General features: G+C 40.8%; 1 protein-coding gene across 1 annotated transcript in view; it reads right to left on the reverse strand.

The window, feature by feature from the left end:
• Nucleotides 1–19,509, reverse strand: part of LOC308372445 (protein NLRC3-like) — a gene marked incomplete at both ends in the record, with an annotated part of 49,318 nt that overhangs the window by 17,602 nt on the left and 12,207 nt on the right. The window contains one exon of the mRNA XM_080847599.1: nucleotides 9,206–11,014. Within this exon, the coding sequence (XP_080703725.1) occupies nucleotides 9,206–11,014 (1,809 nt within the window). The remainder of the gene's footprint in view (nucleotides 1–9,205; nucleotides 11,015–19,509) is intronic.

Below are 19,509 nucleotides of genomic sequence, written 5' to 3' on the forward strand. Positions count from 1 at the left end.
ACTTGCAGTATTTGTAGTGCGTTCGTCATACCAGCGGCTGCGGTAGACAAGCTCTGATAGATAAATAGATGGATACTTCATTAATCCTGAGGGAAAATTAGACAAACCAAATAAAATGTCACCGTTGCTCATTCAAATCAATGGAACTTTTTGCAACATTCTGAGAAGCTGGCGGGCCAGATTTAATGGCTTGTCGGGCCTGATCAGGCCCCCGGGCCTTGAGTTTGACAGATGTGGCATCGAACGACCAGTTTGATGTAGTGAAAAACTGTTGAGTGGTATCGGTGCTTGGTATCGGCAATTCCAAAACAAATACGAGTATGAGTATTTTAACGAAGTATCGGCTCGATACCAGATACTGGTATCGGTGCATCCCTATTATAAACAATCTTATAAATCATTAGAAAATCATTTGAAACATGTTCATAAATACATTACTACTCATTTATAAATATCAACCTAACGTTTATAAATGTTATAATGTAATAATTATTTGTAAATGATAAACAGAATATGAACAAATGCTTCATAAACAGTTCATTAAATAAGGTTATTCTAAAGCGTTACCGCAGTAGCTCACAATACATACAGTACCTTGCATAAGTATTCACCCCCTTGGATGTTTTACCTTTTTATGGCTTTTATAAATCAGTCATGGTCAATATAAGTTGGCTTTTTGGACAAAAAAAATCACAAAATAGCTCTCTTTAATGTCAAAGTGAAAACAGATTTCTACACAGTTATGTAAATTAAATAAAAATATGTAATGAAAATAAGTGATTGCATAAGTATTCACCCCCTTCATATAGACCAGCGTCGGAAATTAACGAGCCCCCAAGAAATATTCTTTTGCCCCCAAAATTACTAGGAGAGGGGCAAAAAATGCCCCCATAATTTTCTGTAATAATAATTTAATGAACTTGTCAAAAACATCGTAGCCTATACTCTGAGATTCTTTTGAATGAAAAGTGCGTTAAAAATAAAATGAATTATTATTAAAAAATAATTATTATGAACTGGTCTGGTTGCAATCAAATGTTTAGATTTCCGCCTTAACTGATTGTTGCGTGAATAACCGAATGTTCTAACAAAACTATTTGGAGCGCTTCTTAACCAGACCTGTGAATGCGGAGGAACGAGGATCAGCGAACACAGACTGTCACAGTCTCAGGTTCTAAAAGAGCAAATTCACACACCCAGCCACCGTCGAAAAATGGAAGCTATATTGGCTTGGGGTGGAGTGTGACGACCCTATGACGAAGACGAGAAAAAGACGCGATTTTTTTCCAAGGCATGTCGGGCTTGTGGAAATCGAGTTGCCCAAGTCGTTGTCAATCCAGCACAGGCAAATTCTTCTTCTGACTTCACCAAGGGTAGCGAAAACATACAGAAATACATGGCCTTTCGTCACAAGGTGCCAGGCAACGAGCAATCGCCTATGGTGAATGATAACTAGGAATAATAATTTTAGAAATGATTAAGTTCGGTTTTGCTAGTTCAATGTTAGTTAGCTAACGTCAGATAGCTCTGATAGTGCTTAGCTACAAATGCATGCTTGCAAGCTAGCTAACTAGTCCCATCTGTATTTCCTGTAGGCCTACTATGGTAGGTAGGCTATAACATGATTAAAGTTGACACAAAAATCCATAAACATAATACATTATTATTATAAAAAAGAAAGAAAAAATGATTGTTTATAGTTGTTTAAAAGAATGTTATAGTAACAATAAATATCCACAAAGAAATAAGAATAAATTGAATTTGATTGTTTTAATCATATGTTTTCTGTTTGGTTTTTGTTCAAAAAAATCTAAGAAAACATTTAGATTTGTAGGCTACTGCCTAATAGTCTTATCATTGCCATTTGATGACAATTGCTCATATACTGGAAGCCTAAATAAGTGTGTTTATTATTTTGAACAAAGGTTAAAGTAACACTATGCAACAATTTGACCCTTTTTGGGATATGGTTTCATAGGCAACTAGTTTAGGTACCAACCTCAAATTAATTTTGATAGCAAATGGTGATGTGAAGGCCAGATAAACACCTTTGTCTTCCCCACTAGCCATCCTGAATATGCATATATGTAGTTCTGTGTAACGGGCTGGTACACCCTGCAAAAATGGAAAGCTTTTAGACGCATAACATTGCCAGCTAAACTGCCAAAAAAAACACCAGTAAGTGTGTTGGCAAGCTTCTATCAATTTCAGCTGGGCTGTTGGTGGCGTTTGCAAAGCTTTTGCATGCCTTTTAGGTAGTTAGCTTACTAGTTTGGGAACAGAACTCCATATTTCTGCTTTAAATGTTATTTCACAAGTTTCTAAAAGTGCCCCCAATTTTTTGTTAAATGCCCCTGGATTTCAGTAAGTGGGGGCAAAAATTGCCCCAGAAAAATTATGTAAATTTCCCACCCTGATATAGACTGACCCGTATTCAACAGATGTCCAGCCAATTGGTAGCCTGACTATGTCATACTCATAATTCTAGTCAGAATACGAGTCTGAGTCTTCTCCATTGAGCTGTGATTATGGGCCGTGTTTCAACGAACCAGGAAAGAAAATGCCTCTTCGCTCAATTGGATACCTAGAACTAATCAGAGCAACGTAGTATGACCATCTGATACATTCAACTTTTACCGGATCCCGTAGGAAGGACGGCAAAAACATCTTTACGATCTACAAATGCCTTGATTGCGTTTCTTTGTTACTCTTAAGCTAAGGGGCTGTCGAGGTCTTCTAAAACCAGTGTTGTATAAAGTACTCAAAAGCCATACTTGAGTAAAAGTACAGATACTTTACTGGAAAATGACTCAAGTAAAAGTAAAAAGTCACCTTTTAGAATATTACTTAAGTAAAAGTATTAAAGTATCTGATCTTTACTGTACTTAAGTATCAAAAGTATTTTTTCTGGTATTAAATGTACTTAAGTATTGAAAGTAAAAGTAAAAAGTAAAAAAAAAAAGTAAATGCTGTTAATAAAAAAGCAAAGGGTCAGAATTTTGAGAATAATGAAGTTTATTCAGACTTAAACGAGCAAACTTACAAACATGGGCTGATTTGAACCCCACTCCCTACTCAATACATCGACAAAGACAAATACATAGGCTACTGTATGTCTGCAAATGAAGCTGCTTATATTATCTAGATAGCGATCTACACTTTTTCTAGGTGGTAACTAACTATCTAGTTAAGATAACATCCACAAACAGTTATGGTTAATGTCAACTGGTATTATTTACACTCTCTTCAACAAATGTGTTAATGTTAAAATCTAAATGTTGACGTCAAAATGTTAATGTTACCGTCTGAAATTGCACGCCGAGCTATTCCCTGATTGACACCTGTATGCTATTGCTTTGATTATTGTTGTGTCCCCTTCGTTGTTGATCTTAATGTTTTTGATATGTTCTTCCACTGCATATTGCAGTCCATTTTGCTTTGATCTGGAGGATATCGCGGGTATATTACTCCAAAAAGAATCACTGACAGAGATATAGCGCGGCTTGTCCTCGTCGTAGCCATGCTTTTGGGTACAGTCCTCTGAGTTTTAGCTGACCCAGCAACGGTAACTAAGGGGGCTTTTGTGAACGGAAAAATCGCATTAACGTGCGCTGGGACAGCTGATTCGCCAAACCTGCTTGGAGTCTGTTGTACCACAGTCCCCGACTTTGGTCTCATGATTATAATTTTTTCTAAAGATGATTCGATTTTGTTACGAGTAACGAAGGTTTCAGGGGAAATGTATCGGAGTAAAAGTATCAGTTTTCTTTGCAAAATGTAGCGAAGTAAAAGTAAAAGTCATCAGAAATATAAGTAGTAAAGTAAAGTACAGATATCCAAAAAAACTACTTAAGTACAGTAACGAAGTATTTCTACTTCGTTACTATACAACACTGTCTAAAACCGACTCAATGGCAGAATCTACACATATTAGCTCTCCAGCGGCAGCCATGTTTGTTGAACACGAATTTGAACTGAGCGCTCTTTGGTGACGTGGTTGATTACGTTACTGTTCATCATCTGTCGATCATCGTATAAAGCCCGCCCTGGCACTTTGATTGGCTGTACTGTTTTCTACCAGGAAAAATTTCTCCCCAACGGTCGAAGACCCAGACTGAATTTCCAGTCCAAATTTTTTTGTGGGGGGAGTTCGGGCTGGTATCCAGGCTAGCCAATTGGTGCTAGAAGTCTCACAACTAGTGAAATGGGGATCAGTGTGCAGTGAATGCGTCTCAAGTGATTGTAGTATAACGACACCTGTGTCTGGAAGGTCCATTCACTGGTCAGTATTCAGCAGTGTTGTATAGTAACGAAGTAGAAATACTTCGTTACTGTACTTAAGTAGTTTTTTGGGATATCTGTACTTTACTTTACTACTTTCGTTAGAATACTCCAGTCCAAAATGGAGAAAAAGCGAAGAGGGGGTGTGGAGAAACTGCGAGATAAGAAGAGGCTTGCTCTTCAAGCCAACGCTGCCAAATGTGCCAAAATATCGGAAATGTTTGCCACGGCAGGGCATCATCAGCTCCCGTGGATGACAGTGCTGGTGGCGACAGCCAGGGAGATACGATACAACGACCTACGGTAGGCTTACTGATCATGAATTAAAACGTCTCTAAAATATGTTTGACTTAGGACCTATGTTCTATGACCAAGTTCGTTTGCATTGTAAATACAAGACAAGTCTGTAGCTGTTGCTAGCCCTCAGCCTACTCTACTCTGAAACAGCCAGCCGTTAGCCTATACACTCTATGTTGTGTGTTTGAGTGGTGGGCTAGCCCGTTAGCCTATTGGTGCGCGGTGCCATGTCAATGTTCCGAAAGCCCAGTATTCCCAAACCCTGGTATTCCGAAAATATGCCAATTTGTCCAGATACCGAATTATGATAGCCCGTTATACGCTCCGCCCGTTATACGCTAGTGCCACCTCATCAAGCGCGTTTCCTACAGGAGGAAATAGACTCCCTTCTAGGAAAGGGAGCAATACGGTCTGTAGGCTACCTCTCGGAGATGAGAACAGGGGGTTCTTCAGTCGCTATTTTCTGGTTTCCAAAAAAGGACGGAAAATATCGACCGATCTTAGACCTCCGTATTCTAAACAAAGCTTTAAAGTGTATGATGTATATTGTATTGTAGACTTCGCTAAGCACTGAAGCGACTGAAACGGTGAATTTTGATCACATTCAGCGAAGTTAACCGGTAAAACGGGAGAAAAATAGGGCGTCTTTAGGCCATCCTGCTTAAAAGTAGGGCGTCCCATTTCTTCTTATTTTTTAGTAGACTATAGGGCAGACGCCCTGCTAGCTAAAAGCCTGGTTGGTGTAGACATTCGAGAGACCAAAAAGACTGAAAAGGTGTGTTATCGAATTTAGTGGGCCGGTCTGGTTCAAAATGCCCGGGCCGATTTTTTGTCCCAGTCCGCCCCTGACCATGACTGATTTATAAAAGCAATAAAAGGGTAAAACATCAAAGGGGGTGAATACTTATGCAAGGCACTGTATGCTGAACACAGTAAACCCAACCTGGGATCTTTCCACTTCTGAAAAAATATGTGTTCACCTGATCAGCTTCAAAATCAATACAGTACAGATTTCCACAGGAACATCTGCTGTGTCACCTGCATGTCCTCTGAAGAAGAGACTGAGGTGTAGGGACTGATGGCACCATTCACACATGGACACACACACACACACACCGACATGGACTAAACCATCTCATATGGACACATTTTGGACTGTTCACATTCACACACCATAACACACACACACACACACACACACACAGTGTGGGGTCAGGGCAGAGGTCAAATAGGAACAGCTCTTCTCTGTCAGGGTACATTCATTCAGCCTGGGAGAAATACATGATACACCTGAACAACAGACAGGTCCAGTGTCCTACAGGGTTCAGGGGTTAGTGGTGGTGTGTTGCTGCCCTATAAGGCCAAGGGTGGAGCATAACAGTGTTCATTAACATTGCAAAAACGTCGTGATTAAGCCAGTTTGGATCAAAAAGCACATGCCAGCCATCCCAGGATCTGGGTACGTTTTAGCATTCACACCATAACTCAAAGAAACTGGAATTGGACTTTGAAATATAAAATGCTATATATTTGGTATACAACCACGCCTGGAATTTAAGATATTTACAGAAAATGTATGATAAAGTTTAGTATTTTACCTTCAATCAGTATAAGACTGATGTGAGGTGTGAACTGCAGTAGTGTTTGCTCTACTCTCAGTTTAGGAGAAATGTGGGCGGGGCGGTTCAGATCTCCTAACAGGTTGGGTTGGGGTGGGTGTTTGACTTCTGCATTTTCCCATCCCGGACTGTCCTTCCTCCAAGACCCCAGGAGCAGTGGGCAGCTTTTAAGTGAAGTGAACCAACCATCTTGATCAGGGATTGATAGGAGAGTGTGCTGTTGGGGTCCTTGTGGACACTGGGAGAACATGCAAACTCCACACAGAAAAGCCCGGGAGATACGTGGCCCACCTGGGCACTGAAGGTCTGGGGAGGAGCTGCCCAACAGTGCGGAATGTGGGAATCGAACCTGTGACTTTCTTGCTGTGAGGCGGCAGTGCAAGGTCCTGAGCTAGCTAGGATGTGCTCATATATGCTTGATTTTCACAAGACAAATACAGTAGGACCAGCAATATCACTCTTAAACCATGCACTAATATTTCAACATCACAGAATAAAATATACCAGCTCGGTAAGACCGTGAGCTCCATCACATATGAACACAGCATCACACTCAAAGTGGAGACAGCTTCTGAGCATGTGCAATGTAAGACCTACAGAAACCCTTCTAGGACATTCTTGTATAGGGGCCATTCTACCGAATTGGTGCAAAGTCAGGTCGGAAATATTTGGATTTTGTTTATGTTTTATTCCCAAAACTTTGTCCGTATGTATATTGTACCATATCTAAAGTACACTTATCTAGTAAAAGAACAGTCAATTTTTATATTGTATTTTCAGAATGTGTTGGAATGCTTTTCCTCTTCCAAAAATTGTCACTACCGAAACATCACATTTACTATAGTAAAAAAGTATTATTATTGACCTGTTCAGATTGTGTTTCCTTCCCTTCTCTGAAGAGTATTTTTACAAATATTTCTTGAAGGTTTTCACAATGAAATCCATAAAAATTATTTTTTTACCAAATTTTCAAATTCAATTTATACAATTCATCAAAATCTAAGTGCAATATTTCTTTGTAAAATGCAAAATACTGATCATATTGATTCCAGAGTTGTTCATTGATGAAATTGAACATACATTAATCCAATCAGTATCATAACATTTTAGTTGATTACTCAATATACTTAATTTTTTACAAAACATCCTGTGTTTCGGTAGTGCTGCACTGTTTCGGTAGTGACATCCAGTGTTTCAGTAGTGACTGCACTGTTGGATGGATGTTCATTTCTCTCCCAAAATCTTCCAAAAGGTGCTCTGGGCCGCCCTTTAGTCCACACAACACATTTATTTAAAAATTATGGGATTGAACTACTTACCCTTTCATTTTGTCACTACTGAAATCATCAGGTCACTACCATATGTTTCGGTAGTGACTGTTTCGGTAGTGACAATTCTAGCTAACTTTAAGCGTAAATAAAGAATTCTAACAAGCACACGGCATGCAAACACATCTTTGAAGAGGTGAACACACATACAAACATAAGATTTTCCATGAAACCCCAAAAGGTTTACTTAATTGAAGAAAACATGCGTTTCGGTAGTGACAATTCTTAAGGTTACACGTCGATTTTCAGACTTTGGAACACATTTATATAAAAACTATGGGATTTAGCTACTTACCATTCAACCATGAGGGTCAGAGATGCAGTGTCACTGCATGGTCAAAAATGCAGAGTCGTGGCTAAAACACAGGCTCAGCCAATGGACTAAAACTCTTGTGTTTCGGTAGTGACATGAAAACTAGGGACATGATTTTTTGAGTATAGAAAATTGATTTAAAAATTAAACCCACAATAAATCTAAATATTCCAAGTTCTGTTTCAACCCAATCATAAAGATCTTTGAAATTAAATCATTGAAAAAAATCTAAAAAAATTGAAAAGTGTTATTTAAAGGCATTGAAATTTAGATGTCAGGGTTGGGGACAGCTACTTCCCAATAGAAAGTACCCTATAAATGATGATTTTGTATATATTTAGCTTATCACTATCTCATGTAATGCATTGGGTTTATATAGACCATAACATTTTCTAATTAAATATCTATGCCTAAATACCTAATTGTTTTGTAAATAGTTTTTATTGTTGAGGGACTGCATATTACACGAATTCGGTAGAATGGCCCATAGAGGTGATTGTGCCATTTACTTAACAGTGTTGAATTAACTTAGCTGGCTTCTTTTGCTTTAACAAGTTTTCATTTTAAGTTAGACTTACTAAAGTGGACTAGATTTTATAGGCGATCGTGCCATTCACTCAACAGTGTTATGTTGAATAAACTTAGCTGGCTTCTTTTGCTTTAACAAGTTTTAATTTTAAATTAAACTTACTTAAGTGGACTAGATTTAGAGGTGATTATGCATTTAAAGTAAGACTGAAGTTAGACTTACTAAAGTGGGCTAGATTTGAGGTGATTGTTCATTTTAAGTAAGACTAACTAAAGTGGACTACATTTTAGAGGTAATTGTTCATTTTAAGTTAGGCTTACTATCTATTAAGTGGACTACATTTAAGAGGAATTTGTGCCATTCATTGAACAGTGTTATGCTGAATTAATTTAGCTGGCTGCTTTTGCTTTAACAAGTTTTCATGTTAAGTTAGACTTACTAAAGTGGACTAGATTTTAAAACCAAACACAGACATGTTAATTAAATTGAATATAAGTACATGTATTTGATTCAGCAACTCACAGAGTTCACTTTTTTGAGTGTACTGACAACCAGGGAACTCCATCTAACTTTTCTCTCTCACTCACACCCACTCCATATTCTACTGTTGGTCAGGAGACTGATCAGGAGTGTTTGCTGTACTCAGGTGAGTACAAATTTGGTTTAGAGACGTAGTTTAGTTACCATATTGATGATTTGCCATCTACTGAAAAACTGGCAGAGAAATCTCTCACACACATGCAAGCTCACTCAACACCCCCCCCCCACACACACACACACACACACACACACACACACACACACACACACACACACACACACACAGTATTTAACTTACGTAGCAGATATGGAAGATGAGACCACTGGAACCAACTTCTGCAGAACATCATCTAGACTGAGGAGTTCAGTCAGGTCTTCCTCTGGTGTCTTTATATACTTCTGCAGGTCAAACTCATTCAGCTGCTCTTCTGAAGTCTTACACTCAAATATCTCAGTCTTCCACTGTCCTGGTAAGAGCATGGCCACATACAGAGTTCCTGAACTCCTGACAATTACCTCCACTACAGCATGGTGATTCAGCTCATTCAGACAGTAGAACAGGTTGATTCTTTTGTCTGAAGTAATCTGATCTCTGATCATCTGTTTGACACACTGGACCGTTTGCTCTGAGCTCTGTGATTGGCTTCTTGTTTTTGGCAGCAGGTGTCTTAAGATATTCTGATTGGACTCCAGTGAGAGGCCCAGGAGGAAGCGGAGGAAAAGGTCCAGGTGTCCGTTCTTACTCTGTAAGGCCAGATCCACAGCAGTCTTGTGTAGGTCATGAAGTGTTGCAGCTCTGAACAGGGCAGAGAGCTGAGAGGTTTGCTGTTGGTCAGGCATGTATCTCTCTCTGTTGCTGAAACAGATGAACACATATAAAGCTGCAAGAAACTCCTGAATGCTCAGATGCACAAAGCTGAACACCTTCCCCTGGTAAAGCCCAGACTCCTCTCTGAAGATCTGAGTACACACTCCTGAGTACAGTGATGCTTCTGTGACATCAATGCCACACTCGCTCAGGTCTTCCTCATAGAAGATCAGATTGTCCTTCTCTAGCTGTTGAAAAGCCAGTTTCCCCAGTTTGAAAATCATCTCTTCGTCTCTCTCTTTTCTCACTGTGTACTTTTCATTTTTTATGGTTGTCTGAATGATCAGGAAGTGTGTGTACATTTGAGTCATAGTCCTTGGCATTTCTACTTTCTCTGTTTCTTCTGATGTTCTCTCCACAACGGTGGCGGTAATCCAGGAGAAGACTGGAATGTGGCACATGATGTAGAGGCTCCTGGATGACTTCAGGTGTGTGATGGTTCTGCTGGCCAGGTTCTCATCACTTATTCTTTTCCTGAAGTACTCCTCTTTCTGTGGGTCATTGAATCCCCTTATTTCTGTCACCTGGTCCACACACCTATGTGGGATCTGATTGGCTGCTGCTGGTCGAGTGGTGATCCAGAGGAGAGCAGAGGGAAGCAGATTCCCCTTGATGAGGTTTGTCAGCAGCACATCCACTGAGGCTGGCTCTGTCACATCACAACACCTTGGGTTGGAGTTGAAATCTAGAGGAAGTCGACACTCATCCAGACCATCAAAGATGAACATGACTCTGTATGTTGAACTGGTAAAGATTGCTTGATTTCCTGAGAAAAAGTGCTTAAAGAAATCCACCAGACTGAGTTTCTTCTCCTTCATCAGGTTCAGCTCTCGGAAAGGAAGAGGAAATATGAAGTGGACATCCTGATTGGCTTTGCTTTCAGCCCAGTCCAGAATGAACTTCTGAACAGAGACTGTTTTTCCAATGCCAGCCACTCCCTTAGTCAGCACTATTCTGATGTGTTTGTCTTGTCCAGATAATGGTTTAAAGATGTCACTGCAGTTGATTGTTCTGCCTTGTGCTGCTTCTCTCCAGGATGCTCTCTCTATCTGTCTGACCTCATGTTCATCATTGACCTCTCCTCTTCCCCCCTCTGTGATGTAGAGCTCTGTGTAGATCTTACTGAGGGGTGTGGGGTTTCCCTGCTTTGTGATTCCCTCAGTCAGACACTGAAACCTCTTCTGAAGATGGGATTTGTGGATCTGCTGCATTTCCACATTTACTGGATCAGGTTGGTCTCTGTGTGTGAAAACAAGAACAAATATTAAATAACTTGTTTACTGTAATACCAGTTTAACTTTAGTGTCTGCACAGCACTTTCAGTCAAGCAGGAATGTAGTCTATATACAGTAACTACCACTCTGTCTGAAGAGTTTCCTCCTAATGTAGTCTATATAACTATCACTCTGTCTGAAGAGTTTCCCCCTAATGTAGTCTTTATAACTGTCACTCTGTCTGAAGAGTTTCCTCCTATTGTAATCTATATAACTGTCACTCTGTCTGAAAAGTTTTATATAAACTACCCTCAGCACTGTGTCCCCCTAATGCTCTTCTCTCATGTGATTGCTGATGAATGAACTTGCTTCATATTGTGGACTTCAGGAAGAAAGTTGGCACACACACCCCCATCCATATCAACGGGATGGAGGTTGAGCGTGTTGCCAGCTTCAAGTTCCTGGGTGTCCACATCTCCGATGACCTTTCTTGGACCCTTAACACCTCATCCATAGTAAAGAAGGCACACCAGCGTCTCTTTTTTCTGAGGAGACTAAAGAAGGTCCACCTGTCTCCTCAGATTCTGGAGAATTTCTACCGCTGTACCATTGAGAGCATTCTCACAAACTGCATCTTAACATGGTACAGCAGCTGCTTTGTTGCCGACCGCAAAAGACTGCAGAGGGTGGTGAAAACTGCCCAACGCATCACTGGTTCCACTCTCCCCACCATTGAGGCTGTCCAGAGCAAGAGATGTATGCGGAGGGCACGCAGCATCATCAAGGACAGCTCACACCCCAGCCACAGACTGTTTGCCCTCCTCCCCTCTGGGAGGCGCTACAGGGTCTTCCGTTCCCGTACCAGCAGGTTCAAGAACAGCTTCATCCCTGCGGCTATCACCCTGCTGAACTGTGCTTCACGGAGGTTAGCCCCCCCACCCCTTCCCACACCTCCCCCTGTGACTGTTCTCCCCCCCCCCCCCCCCTCCAGCAACTGAACATTTGCACTATACTCACTATACCCCCCCCCCCCCCCCTACCCTGGCTTGACTGCCACACACCCTTCTCTAGCCATTGAACATTTGCACTATACTTCACTTCACCCCTCCCCCCCCACCCGGGCTTGACTGCCACACACCCTCCTCCAGCCACTGAACATTTGCACTATACCTCCCTTTCCTCCCCCCCTAAACCTGGCTTGACTGCCACACACCCTCCTCCAGCCACTGAACATTTGCACTATACCTCACTTTCCTCCCCCCCTAAACCTGGCTTGACTGCCACACACCCTCCTCCAGCCACTGAACATTTGCACCATAATGTATTTTTAATACTGTATCCACTTTACTGCATTACCTGTATTGATTGTACTTTTCTACCTCATTCATTTGATTACACTTGTTACCACCAGTTTACTTTCACCTGCACTTTATATACTTATCATACCTCACTCTTACCTCAATTGCTGCTATTCAATTCTGTTTATATTACAATTCTGTCTCATATTCTAACTCTTACTGTAAATATCATATTTATTCACTTAGTCCACCCTACATTTGCACATACTCTGCACTTTTATTGCTATTTTGCACTTACTGGTTAGATGCTAAACTGCATTTCGTTGTCCCAGTACTTGTACTCTGTGCAATGACAATAAAGTTGAATCTTATTTCCTCTGCAATCGTTCTCTTTCTCTCTCACTACATTTCACCTGCTGACACAGGAGGGCTGCTGGATTTGTGCTTGTCGCTCCAGATTATTAATATGTCACTTTAATGACTTGTTATTCCTCTGTACAGAAACATGCACACACACCTACACACATACACACACACACACCTCAGGATGGTGGTGCTTTCCAATTTATGTGCAAATGTTTATGAATGTAACATATTCATGTTTGGCCGTGATTTGATCCTTCTGATGTGGTCAGTAGTCTGATCATGGTTTCATTTTGAAGTACCTGCCACAGCTGTGTTATTAGACTAGTCCCACTGTAACCTCTGAGTGGGAGAATGTTATTTTAGGGGATTGGCTGCTGGCAAATGCATAGCAATTGATCTTCAGGTACAAAACCAAGAATTTGTTTGACCAATTTAGAGTATTTGGCCTTTCTTTCTCTTTCTTCTTCTTCTCTTCTGCTGTTTCTCCTCTCTTTGAGTTAATTTGGTAGACGTTATCATTTCACAATTCAATTCAATAAGTTGGAAACATTTTGTTTACCCGAATTAATGTTAGGTATGACGTAGGGATGGCCCATTCAAATCAACTGTACTTTTTTGAACGTTCTGAAGAGCCGTATAATAATGGGGAGTAAATGAGCTCTACCCCCCCCCCCCCACACACACACACACACCAACAAAAATGTATCTGAAGTATGTGTAAAACAAAAACACAAAGGTGAAAATGAACCAAATCCTGTTTTGTCTGCTAAACTTTGCCATAACATGTTATGCAAGTTCAAGGATTATAACTGATTAACAACAATCCAATGGAAAATATTAATATGATTTCAAATATTTCCACATTCAAACATTTCTTTCTTTAACTCTATTCATTTATTTATGAAGCCATTTTGATTTGAACAGCAAAGACAGAGATGACAAGTCAGCCTCGGGTCTACCTCATACTGCCGCCTTCTGACAATATGGTGGTACTGCAATGATCAATACTACATTTTGAAAAACCTACAAAATAAACTGAAATGGTTCTCAAGATCAGTTCTAGGATTTCACCCTTAGGGGGAGTTAGCTCCTTGTGACACTGAAGGTTCACATTGTCAAAGAATGAATGTTGTCCGGCTCCTTTAATAGCTAGATGGATACAAGATATTAAAGAAATATTTAAAACTGCCCATCTCATATAAATATCTAGAAGAAAAAAAACTAGTCAAACACCTTTGGTACACTTTTATACTTCAGATGTACTTCAAATCACTGTATGGATGATTGTATTTCCTGTTGAAAGTCCTCAATACTACTCACCTCTGACCAGCAGGCACACCTCCTTCTGCAAATTGAAGAAGACGATCCATGGACTGGTCACTCTTCATGGACACACAGCTCGGTACGGGAGAGTGTGATCTCTTCTGCAGGATGAGGCTATATTTTACACAAACACACACAAACACAAACACGCACACACACCAACACACAAACATATTCTGATTATTGATAGGTCTTATTTTCTCCAGGCATAATGATAGTTCTTTTAGGTTCTTTTTTCACTAAAAAGATTAATTAGTTAACTCTCATCAGAAAGTGTGGTTGTATTTGTTAATTGCATGTAGTCTGGGAGAGTTATGAAAAATGTGTGTAAACAAAATTCCAAACTGTTAAGTTTTACTGTTGGGATGTAGAGATTTCAAAGAACATCTCAAAGAACACCACTTGAGACCTTTAGCAAAGTCTGATAAAATTGGTCGGACATAATTGTCATACCTATTGGTGTTTATCAGCTGAGTTTAAAGTGAAGTTGGATTCAGTTTCATTTTGCTTGCAGCTACAGACTTACATAAATCCATCAGGATGACACTATTCTAGTTCTAGCATTTCACCCTTAAGGGGGCTCCGCTCAACTGCTTGTGACAATGTGAAGGTTAATATTGTCAATTCATTAATTTTGTCCGTCTCCTTTACAGCGTTGGAGGTGGTAGGCCAACATAAGTACTTGGGCACCATTCTGGATGATAAACTGAACTTTGATACCAACACCGACTATGTAATAAGGCCAATCAGAGACTGTTCTTTTTAAGAAAGTTGAAAGTGTTTAATGTTAACAGCTCACTTCTAAAAACTTTGTATCTATCTTTTATTGAGTCAATTTTAACCTTTGCTATGATCTGTTGGTTTGGCAATCTGAGTGTGACCAACAAAAATAGGCTGGGTAAGTCTAGCCCCTTATACATATGTCAATGTGATCCGATCACATCGCGTGTGATCCGATAGAAACTCGAGATGCGGTTACAATTGCCTCATGTAGCACACGCCTAGATGTGATCCGGTCATTTTTCCGCCGATGTCTGAGCCTTTCGAGAGAGGTGGTTTACACCGATCGTTCAGCTCAGAAAAGGGCGTGTCAAATAAGGCCGATGTGCCATTGGGGAGGTGGTGACAGGAGGCTAGAAAGTTAGAGGCTAGAAAGTTCTTGCCTGTTCTTGAAAGGAGACTGATCCAATAGGTTACAAGCCTACAATTTTTTATCATTGTAATAAAACGCAATTTGGTACACCATTTTAATATGGTAATATAGCCTAATGTTTTTTGCAAAATGAAAGAAAGCATATTAAGAAAACGCCGACTCGAGCCTATTAATTCCGAAATGTCACCATATTGTAGGCTATATACTACTATATACTATAAACAACCCCAACACTTGCCTGCTTCCCTTGCAAATCAAACTTTTCCGACTATTTTTCTTATCTTCTTTCTTAGCTGTTGATGTTACTGAGCTAGAAGTTTAACTTTTTCTGAACATCTCGCGCTGCCAATGCCCAATGTCACTTCTGAGTCAAATCACTCCATCATCTCTTTGAAATTCCTTATTCCACGAGTGGTAGGCTGCAATGACTGGCTGTTTTAAAATATAACTAATAGCCTAACGAAAAAAAATAACCCAGGCAGTTTCATCTACGAGACGTTAAGGCTTCTTCCAATACTGACAGCTGACTCATAGCTTGCAGGTTTGCAGCGCTGCAATGAGACGCGACATTTGAGGGATCGTCACTTAATTTAAACCTTTTTTGCTTCCGTTAGTGTGTGTGTGTGTGTGTGTGTGTGTGTGTGTGTGTGTGTGTGATAGAGGGCCTCATTTATAAAACGTTGCGTAGAAACCATCCTACATTTTGTCTAAGACATTTCCTGAAATGAGCGTAAGTGAGATCCACAGTAAACAGACGTACACACAAAAAACACGTGTACGCCAATCCTTCGGTTATAAATCACAAATGGTAGTGAAATTGTGCGCAACTGAATCTCCGCCCTCAAAACGCCCCTATTTAATCTAATCAGCATATTATTAATGCACAAACAGAGCGCATCCTCAATGCACAAACTCTCTGTGACAGTGGCAAGCAAGAAAGAAACATGTAAACAGAAGAATTAAAGTGAGGCTGACATCGACGTTCTGCTGATGGAAGAGCAGATGCGGGCCAAAACATCGTTAGAAAGCCTGTCTGGTGGCGTAATGGCAAAAGCAAAGTATGTGACATGTAGAAGGCACGTCTCCGAAGCACCAGCGGCCGCAACTGTCGCACGAGCAGCACAAGAAGGTGCATCTGCGGCAGCAGCACCTGCTGCTCCAGCATCGGAGTCTCGCCGGCCATCGCCGCCTTCCCTTAGGCATGCCTTTGCTGTGCTCCACTACCAACCGCGCACGGGCATGTGCTGTATTAAAGTGGTCTTCCTAGGCTGTTTGAGTGTGCGCAATCTGGATGAATACTGAATGAACCCTGTTTTACGCAGGAAATCCTCTTCCACATTTTGCTGTTCCTGGGCACTGTATGGAAATCTAATAAATTACGGGCGTATAAAGGGATAAAACTGCGAAGAACATCGGGCAAAATTCTGCTAAATGAATTCCAATTTCTCATCGGAACGTTCCTGTATCCAGGAATCCAAGAACAGACAAAACCTGAACGTGTATGGCCTGGTTGCATCTGGTGCGCCTCTGTAGACGAGAGGCTATTTGGGCACAACGCTCTCGGCAAGCTGAAGCTGTAGGCTACCTTCTTATCAGCCATACATCATCCTGTGTCGAAAAAACCCTTTCTCTCCTTATTGCGCAGTTGGCAATATCCTAACAACGCCAATGCAGCCATATCTCCTACTGAAAACTTAGCCACTATTAGTCTTTCTATAGGCTATACTAGATTGAGCGAAATGTTTTACATTTGTGAAATTAAAACGGAATACCTATTAGACGTGAATCTCATTCATGTGTGAATTGTTCTAATAGTTTAATTGATTTTATTGAGCGAAACATTAGCCCTAATGGCGACGATGGTGCTGACGATGAGGATGATGAAACTGCGTGTCGGCGCTGAGTTCTGAATTCCTGCAGTACTCCAGTATTGCCACAAGGAAATGTACTTAAGTGAACTAAAACCAGACGTAGAGATACGTCCTTTTCTACGTCTAAGACGGTTTTTATAAATCTGTCCTTAGACGTGGATTTGATCGCACGCACAGTCTAAGATCAATTCTGTGCGTAAGTACGTTTTATAAATGAGGCCCAGAGACAGAGAGGACTCAGTGAAACATCGGAAAACACCGTGTCTTGTAAGCCTTAAGCTATCAATCACCCCCACAATGAAATATGCCATTAAAGTCGCGACAAACTTCTTGGCATTGTGGTGCGCCCAAAACGCAAGCTATAAACGTAGCCATCCTAATGTAACCAAAATATACCTCTGCTGATGTGCCTAACCTTCGTTCTATTTAGAATTTGTCTTAGCACTATGCAGGGAAAAAATTGCATCTACAGTGTCAGGATTCAGGCAAGAGCGCCTGGCTTCTATAACGCGCCCTGCTGCACTGAAGGAGTGCTCACTCGCAGCACTTGCTGCTGGAACGCATAGAATTCGTTTTGCAAGGTGCTGTAGTCGTGGGAACGACTGGCCTTGTTTCTCCCAAAAGGAAAGTAGGTTTTCGTCTGCTGATCCCGCGTCTATATGGAAGTTTGTAGAGAGATTGCGGGGGAGTAAAATGCTCCGCTGCCGAAGTAGATTACATGTTTTTAATTTCGGGGTTAATTCCCTTTCCTTTACGTCTGCTGCTGGCTAGTAAATACAGACACACTGTTTGTTACAGTACATAAATGTTTGTCGCTACATCCAAACTATGCGTCACTGTTGTCCCTCTGTGACACCGTCACATTAATGAATCATCTTACTATAAGAAAAATATAAAAGATCCCAAAGGTTTTAAAATTACATATGATGTATATGTAAAGTACTGTATGTATGTACTTAATTGCCTTTGGTGTCTGTCAAATACCTGTATGATAAGGTGGGGGGGTCTGTCCGTTTAAAATGCTCCTTTTATTTCTGTTTGTATTGCACCTATCGTTGCGCACCTGACTGGGTATATGAGTTGCGCGTCTGACTAGGGGCGGGCCCCTTCTTCCGAAGTTTTGAGTAGGAAGTGTGTGCGTGAGAGTGGCGCCAGCATTTGAATGTTGCGGCCATTGAAATGTAAAAACATTCCAGACGGCAGAAAAATATATGATCGCGTCTGAGTGTGGAGATCAATACACAGCACTGAACGGCATTTGCGGGAGTCAGGAAGAAGAAGCGTTCATCTGGTGGGATTCTTTTACCTGTGATCCGGTGAGACCGAACTTTTTCGTTCCTTTTTTGGGTTGGATATACCCGGCGGGTATAATTGCTCATCTTGTTGCCTTTTTTGACGGTGTGCTGGATTATTTGTTTTTTTTGGCTCACGTTGTACCACACCGTGGGAATTACGAGGCACAGGCCTTCCTCGGATCTGCGCCTGAGTTGCGCATGGACGTTGCTCTGTTGAGCTAGACTTTTTGAGTTTATTTTGTGGACTAAGGGCTGGGGAAATGTATGGGGTTTGTGTCGAATTGTGATTGTGATAATTTGTGTTGACTAATACAGGGCCTTATGCGCACTCAATTATCTAAGTTTGGTGTTCCCTTTGTTATTTAGCGTGACTCCGCTTTCGGCAATTCATCCATCTCTTAAAGAACCTCTTGTGCGGTTTTTGGTAACGTTTGTCTTAGATTATAATAGGCAGATTGTTACACCTCCCTGTATGTGCTCCAGGCGTACCATTTTACTTGCAATGTGAATCATTTAATTTAAATATGCTTATTGGCATTTGTTGCACCTTAATCATTTTCTACAAACATGATATGCTATGTATGGTGTAGTAGACTGAGACTATTCACTACTGCACAAAAACTAGACACGTTTGCAAAACTAGACGTTTGCAATGAAGTAGGTGATTTCACCAATATCTCCGTAAGGGAGATGGGTTATGTGCTCAAATTTCCTGGGATCAAAGAAGACGTTAGTATTCATGTGAAAACTAAAAATCACGTCTCAGGATTGCTGCGCATGCAAGTTATTTTGGGTGTATCAACTGTACCCATGTCTCAACTGTAGAATACCACTGTCATATAATTATGAGTTCAGTAAAAGACGGAGCAAACACAGTTTTCTACCGTTGTTGAAACACATCCACGTGTAGACTCGTTTTCTTTCCGTCTGAGAGTGGTTATTCAAATAAAATATTAAGAACTAAATGCTGATAGAAAGAAGGGAACTTTAAGCCACTACACTGCCTGTGCACGATGCGGATCCACGCTGATGTTGTTAGTAAACAAACCAGGTGGGAGCACATCTCCGTCGTCTTTGCGCATGCCCGAGGCAAGGTAACCAGATCACATTTTGCACATGTAGACAAGTAACGACAAGAGACGATTCCCTTAAAAATGTTCACACCTACACGCGAATACGATACTATAAACTGATCGGATCACATTGACACATGT

Source organism: Sprattus sprattus (genome assembly GCF_963457725.1).
Source record: "Sprattus sprattus genome assembly, chromosome: 11".
NCBI classification, from domain to species: domain Eukaryota; kingdom Metazoa; phylum Chordata; class Actinopteri; order Clupeiformes; family Clupeidae; genus Sprattus; species Sprattus sprattus.